At 40.6% G+C, this 15617-nt stretch overlaps 2 protein-coding genes across 11 annotated transcripts in view; one reads left to right on the forward strand and one right to left on the reverse strand.

Moving 5' to 3' along the window:
• The window catches only part of JAZF1 (JAZF zinc finger 1), a 130199-nt gene extending 123024 nt beyond the window's left edge, over nucleotides 1–7175 (forward strand). For both annotated transcript variants that reach the window (XM_083405201.1, XM_083405202.1), the window contains 2 exons: nucleotides 2824–2993; nucleotides 4686–7175. In XM_083405201.1, the coding sequence (XP_083261327.1) occupies nucleotides 2824–2993; nucleotides 4686–4862 (347 nt within the window). In that variant the 3' untranslated portion in view covers nucleotides 4863–7175. The remainder of the gene's footprint in view (nucleotides 1–2823; nucleotides 2994–4685) is intronic.
• Nucleotides 7176–7912: 737 nt separating this feature from the next.
• TAX1BP1 (Tax1 binding protein 1) overlaps nucleotides 7913–15617 on the reverse strand; it is a 35366-nt gene continuing 27661 nt past the window's right edge. For all 9 annotated transcript variants that reach the window (XM_083404876.1, XM_083404870.1, XM_083404877.1 and 6 more), the window contains 4 exons: nucleotides 14255–14435; nucleotides 13817–13965; nucleotides 10024–10109; nucleotides 7913–9012 (listed from right to left, as the gene is read on the reverse strand). In XM_083404876.1, the coding sequence (XP_083261002.1) occupies nucleotides 8811–9012; nucleotides 10024–10109; nucleotides 13817–13965; nucleotides 14255–14435 (618 nt within the window). In that variant the 3' untranslated portion in view covers nucleotides 7913–8810. The remainder of the gene's footprint in view (nucleotides 9013–10023; nucleotides 10110–13816; nucleotides 13966–14254; nucleotides 14436–15617) is intronic.

Consider the following 15617-nt stretch of genomic DNA (forward strand, 5'->3'; position numbering starts at 1 on the left):
CTTTTGTATGTCACAAGCAAGCTTCCCATCAGCAGTAAGTACCAGCTGGTAGATTTAGATTTGTTTATACACCTGATGCTGCAACTGACTTCCTGTCTCTGGTGGAAAAGACTCTTCCCCCCAACCCAAAAAAGATGGAACTATTTCCTCCAAGGCAGGGAGGGCAATGGGTTCCAACAGACAGTAGGGTGTGGAAACTGGAAATTAACATAAGGACATGGCCAATGTGAATATACTAGCTATATGTAATTAACAGTATTTTTATGAAATATTGTGAACGTCACACTGTATTTGGTGAAAAGGTTGCATGTACTTGAGGAATGCTGGTTCCCTCATTTTTCAGGTGGGCCATACACACAATGAACTTTCTCTCTACTGGTTGAACACACAAATCAGTGAATGGGCACCATGAGTAATGAGTAGGCCTGTGGCTAAAACATCCCTTGTTTCCAGGCCTGTGTAAACAACAGGGAGAATTATATATCCTTGAATGTTGTTGTGTACACAAATCCTAAAGAGAGATGAATCATTTAATGGATTAATCTTCTCAAATGTTAATAGCCATTAATATTCTTAAAGCTTTGTTTGCATGTTGCTGCATGTTTGACAGGATTCCAAGTCGCATTGCGAAATACTCGAGGCAGAAAGAAGAATCTCTTAAAAGACAAAATCATGTTAGCAGTAGTATGGCCTTCGAATTTCCTCTCGTTCCTCAATCTTAAATTCATTTCTGGGAAACTATCTCCTGATAAGCTTCCCCACGCAGAGATGACTTAGAACTATGGAAACTTGAACATACAACATTGGTCCAGGGTTGGCCAACATGGTTGGTGTCTCCAGATGTTAACCACTAGCCATTCTCTTGGGGCTGATGGAAATATGTAGTCCAACCAGTTGCCCCTGCAGGAGTCTCGCTGTCTCCAAGAACTTCCTTCTTAATTGCAATTCAATCCACACAAGCAAAGTGATGCATGTGAATCAGATCGTTCTATTAAAATAAAAAGGAAAGCCCACGCATACAGGAGCTATGTGATGCATCAATGCTAATCGTCTCCCCTGTAAACCAAAATTTCAACCCAGAGTTTGTAGTGGATTTGCAGAGGGGACCAGACTGGCATTAATCAAGTTTACCATCACAGGGCTTCCCAAATTTTGGTCTCCAGTTGTTTTGGTACTACAACTCCCATCATCCCTAGCTAGCAGGATCAGTAGTCAGGGATGATGGAAATTGCAGTCCCAAAGCAGTCCCAAAGCAGCTGGAGACCCAAGTTTGGGAAATGTTAAGAGTGCATAAAAAGGTAAAGGTACCCCTGCCCGTACGGGCCAGTCTTGACAGACTCTAGGGTTGTGCGCCCATCTCACTCAAGAGGCCGGGGGCCAGCGCTGTCCGAAGACACTTCCGGGTCACGTGGCCAGCGTGACATCGCTGCTCTGGCGAGCCAGAGCCGCACACGGAAACGCCGTTTACCTTCCCGCTGGTAAGCGGTCCCTATTTATCTACTTGCACCCGGGAGTGCTTTCGAACTGCTAGGTTGGCAGGCGCTGGGACCAAACAACGGGAGCGCACCCCGCCGCAGGGATTCGAACCGCCAACCTTTCGATCGGCAAGCCCTAGGCGCTGAGGCTTTTACCCACAGCGCCACCCGCGTCCCAGTAAGAGTGCATATTTGACTCTAAATGCTGACAAGGAAAGAGAAGCGAGAATCAATCCCATAATGGAAGGGAATATGGGCTCTGAACTTGGGCTTCTGGTTTGCAGACCATGGTTTGCTAGGACCCACTGTATTATGCCTGTGTTGGACCAGATCTAGTTATCCATCTGCCATGTGTCTACTGAGAAAATATAGGTCGCAGGAGAGCTATTGACTGTTGGTTTTGCTTTGAAATGACTGAAAGGCTTGAAGCTTGAGCAAAATGCATGACTCAGCCAAGGGCAGAAACATCCTGCAATGTCAACATTAGCCCTTGCCAAGCCTGCAACAAGCCTTTTGAGAGAGGGTTTTTCTTTTCTCTCCCCCCCCCCCCGTGTTTTATGACTGCTCCTTGTTTCATGTACTTACTGTGGCTACTGAAACTCTGCCTTCTCAGTTACTCTCCTTCTCCCTTTAATGTGTGCCACACAGAGAGTCTTATTAATATTTATTGCAACTTTAAAAAATAAAATTAAAAAGCTTGCCACGTGGTCCTCCAAAGGCTGCTGCAGTTTATCTGGAACATAATGCTGTATTAGGGCAGCACACAATGCAATTTATCCTCACACCTGGGGGAGTGAGTTTCACAGCTGTAATTGCTACAGTATAATTCTTATTAATGTCGTGCTATAATTTCTATTAATTCCAGAGGGCTAGTAAATGTATTAAGACTTGTCAACATATTATTTTACACTGTTTATGATCTAGAGAATTATGCCATTCAAGTGTTTTACTGTGTAAAGGAAAAGCCTTAAAAATCTGCTTTGGTTTTTGAGGCCAGGGATGGGGGGGGGGCAGAGCACGCAATTCCATCTTGCTCCCCTCCTGTTCCCTGGTTGTCCGACAATAAAATAGCTCTGCCGATTAATATTTAGAATGAAGCTAGCTAAAGCTGTTTATGTAATATGTTAGCAGCAATTATTAAACAAATGAAGCATTCTGTGTCTTACCAAGTTCTAGCTACGATGGGAAACATTTTTTGTAATCAAAAGTACCAGTCTCCTAGCAATATAACTTAGGATGGCAATAGATGAGGCAGAGAACGGTTGGAGGATACTCATAAATATGAAACTTGCGGCTATAGTTTATTTGAACCCATTTTTTATTTTGTTCCGCTGCTCTGTCTTCTTAGGAAGTGAGTATGATGAGGAGGAAGTAGACTATGAAGATTCAGACAGCGATGAGTCCTGGACTACAGAAAGTGCCATCAGCTCTGAAGCTATCCTAAGTTCCATGTGTATGAATGGAGGAGACGAGAAACCCTTTGCTTGTCCTGTCCCTGGCTGTAAAAAGCGATATAAGGTAAGTGTGCTATTCCTGCATGGTCGAGACCCTTCCCTTTGAAAGCAGGTGTCTTATTTTTCACTGGATTTCATTCTAATCTATATACCACTAAAGCCTTAGATCAGGGTTTCCCAAACTTGGGTCTCCTGCTGCTTTTTGGACCACAACTCCCATCATACCTAGCTAGCAGGGTCAGTGGTCAGGAATGATGGGAACTGTAGTCCAAAAACAGCTGGAGACCCATGTTTGGGAAACTGCCCCAGATGTTGAAGAACAAAGCATTCACCTGAAAATGTGAGACACCTGAAAATAAAGAAAACATTGAGGAAATCGAAGGTGTCTCGCCCCTGCCCCAGAGCAGTGCTTCCCAAATAGCTAAGTACTGCGGCTCCCGTTTTTCAAAAGCCAAGCCATGGGCCCTCTCGTTTTGAAATTTTTTGATATCTCTATGGTAGCTTTTGTTATGTGCCACAGATACCCTGGCTGGGTTATACAGACCAACAGTTGGGAACCACTGCCTTAAGAGGGGGGAAATGTCTTAAGAAGTCTTTAAATCAAGGTAACTTTATCACCTGCACTCTGTTGTTCATCAAGAATCCATGAGTACTGTCTGAGCCACAGGTAGCCAAATGTGGTGGTCTCCAGCTCCCATCAGCTTCATTCAGCCAATGGGACCGCAAGATCATGGGTGGTCTTAGAGTGCACAATGTTGGCTACCTAATCTAGGTTGTGCACCATGAATGTAAGGACAAGCAGTCAGCAAGTTGTTGACTCACAAAGTGCGCTACCAGAAGAGAAAACACATGCTAATTCGTGGCTAATACTGCTTTCCGATTTGTCAACATACATAAAAGAGCTCATGTATGTTTTCATACTTTTTTATGAAGCTTTTCTTTGCCCCCTGCCCCCCCCCAAATCTTCTGCATTTATTCTACTTGTTTCTTCCATAAAGAAATTCACTTTGTGCTTGGAAATTTAAAATTTAAAGAATGCAGAAAGATAAACCACATCTTTAATTGAACATGAAAACGTGGTATAAAACAGGGGTAACAGAGGAATGCAGAAATCACTGGGCTTATGCATAAGTTCATTTTTCTGCACCCCCAGTTGAGAAAGCTGTTTCCATTTAATAAGGCTGCAATCCTATATCCACTTACCTTGAACTCATTGAGACTTATTTCTAAGTAGACATGCATAGGATTGAACTGTACTTTTATTTTGGTAGTAGAGCTTTATGGCAGCAGCCGGATGGTTAAGTGCTCTTGAAAAGTAATATAAAAATGATCTAGCAGTGCTTCAACTATTGCTTGAATGGGCTATTTGCTTTGGGTCTGTCCTTCTGTGAAGGTTGGTGTGATTTCTGCCTCTTGATGTTACCTGTAGTGTAGCTGAGCATTTCCTAGGTATATACCCCGACTGCATTTGCCACTCTGGCCTCATGAGAGAACAAATGGGCATAAAGTTTGACACACTGAAGAAGTGAACTTGTAGCAAATGTGAACATTTCATGATCTCATCTGAGATGGTGGACGAAGCTGCCCTAGTCATGCTTCCATATATTTAGATTGGTAGCTGAATTCTATTCCTTAAATGGTATATACTTATAATCTAAACTATACACTTACACTCTGAAAACCAGAGTTATTGCTTAGACCACTTAATATAGAACAGCTTAAAAGTCTATACTCCTCCTCCCTCCTCCTCCTACAGAATGTGAACGGTATAAAATATCATGCCAAGAATGGCCACAGAACACAGATACGTGTGCGGAAGCCATTCAAATGTCGTTGTGGGAAGAGTTACAAGACAGCTCAGGGTCTGCGGCACCATACAATCAATTTCCACCCACCAGTGTCTGCTGAGATTATCAGAAAGATGCAGCAATAACATGCTGGTCACATACGTGCCAAGGAATCCTCACCAGCAGTTGCTGATTTTGAAGACAGCCACCTTCTCTGGGGAAGCACTGAGCAACCCCGTAAAGAATTTAAATTGCATGCTTTACAATTTTTTCTGTAATTTTGGAATGATGTATCTTTGTAGAGTTAATGATTTTGTACATTTGCACATGTAATCATCATGCCCATATACGTTAGTTTGATATAAAGGTGCTAAAAGCTACAGGTTTTCTGAAGTATTTCCCTCCCCCCAAAAGGAGAATTAGGGTATGCTGTATATTTAGTTGCTCTGCAGTGTTAAAATAAGAATGGGGAAGGGGAGGAGGAAAGCTTGGCACTGAGAACTTCAAGATTGTAATGTGATTGAAGAAATTCGACACATCAGTTCCCATGTGCTTGCAAAACCAAAACAATTCCCCATTATCCACCTGGTTAATATGCCTTATGTAATAGAGATATCTGTGGGATAGGAAGGTTTTAGGTATTGGAATTATAAATAAGAGAATGTTTAACATATGCTAAAAATATTTTCATACTCAGATAACATACATAAAAGGTGTGCTTGCTGTATTTTATATTACCTTGCAAATTCTTTAGCTCTCTGAAATGCTGAAAATCTTTGCATTTGAACTAGTAAACCATTCATTCTAGCATTAGAATTCCTACTCCTCTCTGTAAAGGATGCTATATAATGTTAAAAGACCCATCATAATTCCAGAAGACCCAAGTTCTCCTGGTCTCGTTCTTCTTTAATATCTACTACTAGAAGACATTTGGAAATAAAGTGCAAATTTGTGAGGGAGAAATTACCTTCATCTTAGATGAAGTTCTTGAAGCACTTTGTAGTTCTCGATTGCCAACAAATTTAAATGTTTTATGTATTGCCAACTCTTGCAACCCCTGTACTAGTATGGACCAGTGGTTGCAAATAAAAAATTCTAGGATGTTTTAATGAGGTACATTATTTGTGTTAAGGGAGTTTCAAGTTCCATTTACATTGTACCTTCAGATTTTTGTATATATAATATATATTTTCTAACTAACTTACTGTGGGTTGTTGCATTCCACAAGTTTAGCATTAAAAGTTTATTTCTGAACTATGAGACATCATGAGCCTTACTGAAATGAAGTGCTTCTTGAATCAGGTACTCGATGATAGATCTGATAGATGATGGATCTATCAGAGAGATGCTTGTGTCTGGACCATACCTGAATGCTTTGTTTATTTGATGCTCTCCTGCCTTCATTATTGTCCTCTTGTGTAAGTGAAAGTTAACAGTTTAGGTAGTATGCAAAGCTAGAGGTTGTATCCACTTATGTCAAACTTGGAGTAGACCCAATGACCCCAATTCACTTTAGTCATAAGCAACTTACATCCCTCATTCCATTGCGTCTACTCCAACTATGCCAGTTGGATACAACCCTACGTTATTAAAACTGAGAGGTTGTCGCCCTCATGAGAAAAAGTTAAGTTTTAAAGGTAATCCTCTTCTGTGTACTTAAGTATTTATATATGTATATTACATGGGAAATGCAAGTCTTCATTCTTTTAGAACAAATAAGCCCCTGCCCCTCAATCTTTAATTTAAAAAGATTTTCCAGAACTTCTGAATCTCTCATAATGAGGGTCAAAAAGAATTTCAAACAAAGCCTTTTTAAAAACAAACCACCCTCAACCATATTCAGAAAAGTACATTCTATAGCCCATGTAAAGCAGCCTTCTGCAACCAGGTGCTCTGTAGATGTTTTGAACTGCACCTGCCCTCAGCCAGAGACCAATGGGTGTTGTAATCAAAATCACCCAGAGAGCACCAGGTTGGGAAAGGCTGGGGTAATGGTTGACCCAGACATAAGAATCTATTGCTTGCACTCAAAGCTCTACTACACAGCATCTAATGTGTCTTCAGTTACTTCAGTGTCATTTCGCTCTGCTCTCAGTAAATGAAGGCAGGCTAACCCTACTGAACAGATAAGCAAAATGTTGCATGTCATTCCCTTTTCCACTATTACAATCAACTTGCTATTTACCTAGTCAGTGTGACAGTATTAAAACAGGTAAAAATGGGACTATTTTGTTATACTGTGTATAGTGAATGTATTGTACTGTGTCTGTGATAATGTGCTTTAAATTATATTTTCCTATATTTTGTTGGGGACAAAGTTCATTAAGTTTGGAAGTCACAAGAGGTTTGTTTTAGAACTAAGCACCACAAAGTGCATACCATTTTCTTTCCATTAAAGCTGCTTATAATGTACATTGAACCACATTTAATAAATTGCCTCCGACCCAGGAAAAAAATTAGATGCTGCTTCATTATCTTTCATTGCTTTGATCTGTAAAGAGCATGCTGTACATTACCCAAATCATACAATAGATTTGCAGTTTAACAAGACTGAGATAGTGGTAAAACAGTAACGGCATCGGATGATACGGTTGCTGTTAAAGCTGGCGGCGCTAACTGAATCAGTCAGGTGGGCAGGCTTGCAAAAATCTCAATCAGGGCTGGTTTTTATTATAGTCATAAGGCTATGTTTGTAGTTTGTAGATTTGTAGTTTGTAGATTTCCTCCTCTTCTCTTTCTAGACTTGGCCAGTGTTTTCTAATCCAAATTCCCATCATTACTAGGAAACAAGTGGCTAGGAAACAAACCATTATTATGTGTACCTTGGTGCGAAACAACATTCTTGAGCTAGGAAAGGAAGGGGTAATGGGATCGTGCTAGTCCATGGCCTGCTCTTACTTAGCTACGCTTGAGACAGATTGGATCACTAACCAAGATAACTTACTCAGAAAGTGAAATTCTAGAAGAGACAAACACATCACAAAAATACTACACATTTTTCTCAGTAGCAATGAAGTCTTAAGTAAACAATGGCTTAATCCCAAGACATTTTCATTCCCACAGGGGATAATGGTAATTTCTCCATCTGCAACCCCCTCTGCCCCCCCCCCAAAAGCTACAATGGAGGCCATGTCAGTCACAACTGAAGGAGCTTCAGAAACACACAAGGGTGCCAAATAAAGACTCATGATCGATATTTAGTTTTTGTCTTTAATTTGACTATTGTACAACAGATGGAAAAGTGAATTTTATCCAAAAGGATCAAATTACTTACTAAAGTTTAAGCTTCAAAAATATAGTGTTTTAAATATACACACCACAAATTTAATGGGGGAAAATGTGCAAAGCAGAATGCAGAAGATTCTAGAAATCTTAGTCCCTATGAACACAACTTGCTAAAAACAATCCAGGAAAAAGGAATGGGGGTGCTACATAACACATTAAAAATCTGCTGAATACAAGTGAAGCCTAATGGTAGAGATTTTTATACAATTATTTTCTAGCAGACCTAAATGCAGAACTTTTAACAGATTACTAGTGTACTTGACATTTGCAAGAGATAATAGTTATGCAAAAGTGAATGTTGCTGTAAGGATGTTGTGCAAGCATGTCTCTCAAAGCAACTACATTTCTGACAGAGATGTAAAAAACTATATTTTTGTTGGATAAATTATGTTAAACTTCCAGAATCAACAATCATATGAAGGATACACACAAGATTACCAAGAAACCTCATTTTATTATCGTGGAATGAGAATTTTAATATCTAATCATAAGCAAATGCAAGAGCAAAATCAAATCATTCTGTACACTTGCCACTACTACAAACTCTACTTAGGAGGTTTCTGAACAAGTCTGTGCATTTCCTGTGTTCTTATGCATTTTGTCAGCCAGGGAATAAATACTGATAGATATTATAACAGTTCTGGGTGTATGCTAGATCAAAGAAGGCTAGCCCAATACTTGCTAATAGGCCAAAGCACTGTACTGAAAGTAGCCTTTAAACAACAAGTTGTGACGGCTGTGTACTCTTCTCTTACAGAATTTGCTCATTCAAGTTTTGTCTAAACTAAACTGCATTCAGATGCCTCAAACTAGTCAAAATTCAAAACATTCTGATCAAAGTGTGTTTGTACGTGTCTTTCAAAGCTCTGCTGGTCATAGTCAGGAGGGAACTGTTCGCTGCACATGGGACACACCTTCCAGTGACTCTCAACATGTTCTTCAAACTTGCTCTGATCATAGTTAGGAGGAAACATCACTTCGCATAGGGGACACTTCTTGATGTGCACAAAACTTGGGATAAAAGAGGAAAGGACAACCATTTGAGTTCTTCCATTGCCAGCATTCCCTGTGGCACCCCTAAATTGTGGAATTCTTTCCCACAGGTGTGTGAGACACCTATTATGTAGTTTACATATTGTGTTTTTAAATTGCTGTAACCTGCTGTTATCTCATGGTAAAGGGCAGGTAAGAAATCTATCATCATAACTATCATTATTAGCATAGAGAGCCTCCCCCCGCCCCAACCTTGCAACTGAATTTTGATACTTGCATGCCATCCAGCTTAACAAAGTTGTTTTCCACAGGATTAAAGCACATACCCCCAACAATTTCTAGCTTTTGTGCACTGTCTCCTTTTAAATGCCTCAGGTATATGATCTCTTTACTGCATATAAAATGGAGGAAAGCAGGGGTTGATGTGTCTTTAAAATGATTATTAAAAAACAACAACCCAAGATGTTAACATTCTGCTGTAAACAGAGCCTCCAAATCTAACCAGACAATTTAGCTTTTGTCACAAATTAAAACCAGCCCAAATAATTAGTGGGAGTGAATCATTCAAGCCTGACTCATATTTGAGAAAATACCTCCAACTCTTTCCCCTTTCCACTTTGTTTCTACAGCTAGAACAATGTGTACCAAATTGAAACTGCAGACTTTTTTTTGTTTTGTTTTAGAAATGTATCACAAAATAGTGGTGGTACAGTGGTACCTTGGTTCTCGAACAGCTTAGCTGTCGAGCAAATCAGCTCCCGAATGCCACAAACCCAGAAGTGTTCAGGTTTGCGAACATTTTTTGGAAGCCAAAAGTCCAATGTGGCTTCCGCAGCTTCCCGTTTTCAAGTTAAAAAGTTGTGATCCAGAGAACTGCTTAGGCCATGGCATGAGATATGGCCCATCCCAACGGAACCTTTCATTTCTGTCAACATGCCATGATAGTGGAATGTTGCAGGAAAGAGTAAATGATGGCTCCAACATTACTATATGCCTGACACCACTTTCACCTACAAGAAACTACCTTACCTGGAATCAAAACAAAAGCCTGTTCCACGTTCTTGTAAGCCGAGGTTTGGTGGCTCCGGAGCAGAAGGTGCGCTTGCCTCATCATCCTGAAAGTAAAACGGTTGGCTTTTTATCTCATATATATCTCATATATTATCTCATTCATATTTTCACCCCAATAAGAATAGCTGGAGCCTAGGTACAAAGCAAACCCTCTTTGAAATAAAGACACAGGGCACCATATTAAGCCAAAATTTCATTTCATATACTGCTAAATTAAAAAAAAAGTTCAAATGATAAAACATTTATCTGCAAGAAATACAAGAGGTGGGAAGAAGTCATTGATTTGGTGCCACAAGACGACTTCTTCCCAATGACTAAGTTTTTTTAGTGGGCTAGATGTGCCACTGCAGCCTATCCAACAAGTCACGTATGTAACCTTGCAGTCAGTCCCAACTACTACTGAATCATCCTATCTGGCTGGCTCCTCTCATCATCACTGTCAGTTGTGCTCGTTTCACGAGCACCAACAGCACATAAACAGCTGCAGTTGGCACTAGTAAGATCACTACACCAAGGCATGCCCTAGAGCTTCTAGCAGAGAAAGCTTTTAAGAACTCTACAAAATGTATTCCTGTGCTCAAGTAATTTCAAATTTCAGCAAATCAACATGAATATATAAGTCCTCAAGCAATACCACATTTGAAAGAGGATTTGAGGTGTTTTCTTTATTTTTGCCTGTTTTGCAAAACCAATTACGTGAGTGTCTTGACATTTCGAAACATTTGTGATATAACTAACAAGAATTATTTTTTCAGATCAACTAATAAGATACAAAGGCTCGTTAATATTTTTCCTTTTTGCTCCAACCCAGGCTTCCTCAACCTCAGCCCTCCAGATGTTTTTCGCCTACAACTTCCATGATCCCTAGCTAGCAAGACCAGTGGTCAGGGATGATGGGAATTGTAGTCTCAAAACATCTGGAGGGCCAAGGTTGAGGAAGCCTGCTCCAACCTGTTACAGGTGTTTATTACCCATATAAAAATGTTATGGCAGCAGCTAACAAATTAGCAAAGTATACTATCCCAGATATATTTTTAGAGATAGTCCACAGAATGCTATTCCAGATGTACTTTTATCATTCACATAAACTCAATATTGGCAATTTGGTGCATGCACTTAGCCACTATTCAGAAGACACTGACAGGGAGATTTGAGCATACATTCACAGGCTGTACATCTGATTAACACGTTATTTACACTATTTTTTAAAAAAGTGAAGGGATTGCAGGCATTTTATGTATATGCATATCCCCAACACTGTTCGGTCTTACATGTGATAAGAGGACTCCATGCATACCTGCTACCCTATTGTAGCAGATACATTAGGACTGGAATTAACTGTGTAAGTTCAAGCACACAGCACATACATAAGCAGATTCTGATTTAGGAATAGATGTCAACACCAGCATACAGAAGGGAATACAAGATTGCACATTTTTTGTGCAGGATACCTGCATGCATTCCACTGATGCTTCCACTTAAAAAGGAAGCAACCAGGCAGTTTATCTGATCTCTTGATAGCTCATTATGCTAGATGTTCTACATCTAATAAGATAAATTTCCTGCCACAAACTGCTTAGTTTGCTTACTTCTAAAGGGGTATTTTGATATTAATCTGCTCCACTCTATAGGTGCCTGCCAAGCATTTGTAGGTAGTTAGCAAGTGCAAGGTAGTTAGCATCCTATTTCTTCTGTTTGAACATCCTTGCTGGGAACAATTAAGTGATCTTCACTTGACAAGCAGGAAAAGTAGGATGATAAGATGTTAAAACTTCTATTTGATGTAAGACAAGAAAAATCTTCTGTGAACAGGCACACACTTGCCCAAAGTTGGTTCCCATTTGAGCATATTAGGATCCTTCTACCTCATTACCAAATCTAAGCTGTGTCAGCAAATGAGCACAAGACTTTAGCTCTGTTCCTCTTGGGTTTGCGAGAGGGCAAAGCACATAGATTAGAAAGAACACTCTGCTAATTAAACTGCAGTGGATGACTAAAGAGGAGAAGGGCTTGTCATCTGTAATGTCTGTGCCAAGAACGATCATATTAAATATGCAAAATGTGAAGTAAAGGTAAGGAAGAGCACTAAGCTCACATCCAAGACCTTAAATAGGCCGCAAAAGTTCTGACAGTTTTCTTAATTATTCACAGTAATGGACTCAGGGGGCAAAAGGCAGGAGGAAGAGATACATTTTTCTCCATTATAGGTACTGAGCACCAGGGCTAAAATCATGCCTGTCTGAACACGGATCAGTTTCTGCAAAGGTTAATAGCAATTAAATGTGGCAAACTAGACTAAGTGAGAAGTAGGTCGTGATACCACTATGCTTGCAAAGAGCATAGGACTTTGTAAAGAAATGTTTCTTATTCAAGTGTTTCTTAAAGTTAAAGGGAGCAAAAAACTGTGCCGAGCACTTAACAGCATTGTTTACCGTAGTTTATTGTATCTCATGACCTAAATATTTTACATTTATTAAATATTACATGGGCAAGGGACTATAACCACAGTTTGAAGCAGGAATTCCGTAAAGAAAGTAACTTTTACATTATTGACGAGACTTCCAGTATTGGGAAATACCAATTGTCTTTTGTTAATGTACCAGGAAATGCAGAAAGGAAGCACTCTGCCAGATGCCCTACAGCCACAGGCAGGCTGCACTTCCTGTACTTTCCAGGAAGTATCTAATGGCAAGAGGGAAACCAATGTGGCTCCATACATCAGCCACTGGGAGTGCAGCTACTCAAATACTTGTTTGCCTCTTCCTTCCCCATTCCCTTTTCCTTTTTCTACTGGGTCCATCAGATTGTCAGGCTGCAGGTACAAAATGCTGTATTTTAACTATGCACAGAACTTAGAAAAGGACACGGGTGGCGCTGTGGGATAAATCACAGAGCCTAGGACTATGCCGATCAGAAGGTTGGCAGTTCGAATCCCTGTGACGGGGTGAGCTCCCGTTGCTCAGTCCCTGCTCCTGCCAACCTAGCAGTTCAAAAGCACGTCAAAGTGCAAGTAGATAAGGGAAGGTAAACGGTTTTTCCGTGCACTGCTCTGGTTCTCCAGAAGCGGCTTAGTCATGCTGGCCACATGACTCGGAAGCTGTACGCCGGCTCCCTCGGCCAATAAAGCGAGATGAGCGCCGCAACCCGAGTCGGCCACGACTGGACCTAATGGTCAGGGGTCCCTTTACCTTTACTAGCACTTAGAAAAATGTAGGTGATTTATAAGCATGTAGTAGTCGTAATATAACATCGATTTAAATGTTTGGTAATGTTAGCTTCCAAGTATTATTGTTTCAAAAACATCCCTATTGGCATTCACCTTTATGTCTGCTACTTTTCTTCCCATTTCCAACCTGAATTTCCACTGAAACCCCTTCCAATTAGGATAATTTAACATGGTTAACCTAGTGCACATGTTATAGCTACCGCTAAATGGATAAGTAACTATATGTCAATGTGTGTTTTGTCAAGTGAGCATAGCCCATAGATAATAATTAGTTACAGCAACCGTGGTGCAGAGAGGAGCAGCCAAGGTCTATAAACAGAAGTGTATGAACAGGCAGGAGTGTGTATGCATACATTTAGATGGGGTCAGTGACTAGAAGGAACTAGCTGTGACCAAAATTTGTCATTTGGTTAATCAGAAAGAAGCATCTCCTCCAGAGAAGAAATTTTCTTAGTAAGATTGTGAAGGGAAGGCTTGCACCTCAAAACTCAAGAAGAGCAAGAAGTTACTTTATTTCTCACTTACATTACTATCCTCAGGATCTTCTAAACCATCAGGCCGGCTGAGGTTGCGGGCTGGTTGGCTGCACACTACATTGTCTTCAAGTTCCCAAGCAGGTGCTCTTACAGGTGGCCTTTGGATCTCATCAGGGTAAAAAGCACCATCTGCTCCATCTGCAATCACAATCAGGCAATGAACTCCAAGTGGCAAACGGCAGAGAGTTCTTAAACACACTCAAAAATAATTTCTCAAGAGTTTAATAAGTAAAACAGACAACTTGGACAGAGTGTAGGTGAATGAATTCTCTTTTTAAAAAATAAACCTCTTCCTCATAAAACAATATTTGTTGACTGTTACCTTTAAAGACTATTGGCCAAAATTAGCTTACTGACTTCATTTGCTCGGAAGTGTACATTTCAATTCTCCAGTGAAAACAAAAGCCGGTGCGAATAGTTTCCAAACCTCTTGTTTCCTGGGCTGTATAAGGGTTTCCATACTGCAGTACTGGTAACCGAGTTGGCACAGCAGGAACCTGTCCATCATCCCCTGAAGTAAGAGCAGTATTGAGAAAATATACTGCATGCTGAGAAATCTGTCCTTCGGTGATTCTGTCAGTTTGATTTTCTGGTCTCCTTCCAGGGCTCTAAAGAGAAGTGGAAAAAATTTATGTACAGGCAAAAATAACCCATCTAAAGTCTGCAATAAAAGATGGCCTAAAAAAAATATTCAGGCTTACTTGAAGCTGCCTTTGACCACTGGGTCCAGCTAGCTCAGGGGTCTGCAACCCGCGGCTCCGGAGCCGCATGTGGCTCTTTTACACCTTTGCCCCGGCTCCGGGGCGGATACTAGCGAGGGGAGGAGGCACATTGTGCGCCCCGACACTCCCCACTGTGGCGGACGCTGTACTGGCTGTGACGTCGCATGGGGGCGGTGCGTGCGTTAGTCACACACCGTCCCGACGTCACCTTCCCGCCCGCTACATTGTAAGGGGCATGTACGCTGGTCACTGCATTGAAAGGGGGCATGTACTGTTTTGAAGGGGAGTGAAGAACACACACACAAAATGGTAACTTGTTACTTTAACGTTTATTTCTATGAGGAGGAGTAATTCTGAGGGGTCAAACAAAGAAATAATAAAAAGTGACAAAAAAGTTATTTTTATAATGACGAGTTTTGCGGCTCCCAGTTGTTTTTTTCCTTCGGAAATGGGTCCAATTGGCTCTTTTTGTCTTAAAGGTTGCAGACCCCTGAGCTAGCTATACTAGTCTATACTGACTGACTGTAGCTCTGCAGTTTCATACAGGTTATTTTCCCCATCCCTACCTGTAGATTGAACCAACACTGGGCTATGGCCCTTCTCATGACCTTTTTCATATTTCTTACACAAACTGCCATTAGTTTCATGTTATGTAGAAGATGACTTTAAACAGATTTCATAAAAGTTTGCCACTTGAGTGGCATTCATTAACATGGACAAAATAATGCTCTGTTTCAATTACAAAAAAAAATAAAATCTGAGCTAAATAAACACCAGTTACTATTATTCTTGGAAATCTGTTTGTGTAAAGCACATACATGGACTGCTAAGAATACCATTGCAAGAACACTCTCCACTGTGCTGTGCAAAACAATCAGGCTTGATACATGACCTCCAATTTACTTGAATGGCTTAGCAGCAGCTGTCATAAATGTGTACTTGAAGTGAACAAAATACACTGCAGGATTTGTGGACATTTGAATCTAAATGCTTACTCGCTCAACTCTAGGTGACGGAACAATTTCAGGACTAGACCATTGAAGGCAGTAGAGGACTGACACTAGTCAT

Source organism: Podarcis tiliguerta (genome assembly GCF_965153285.1).
Source record: "Podarcis tiliguerta genome assembly, chromosome: 12".
NCBI classification, from domain to species: domain Eukaryota; kingdom Metazoa; phylum Chordata; class Lepidosauria; order Squamata; family Lacertidae; genus Podarcis; species Podarcis tiliguerta.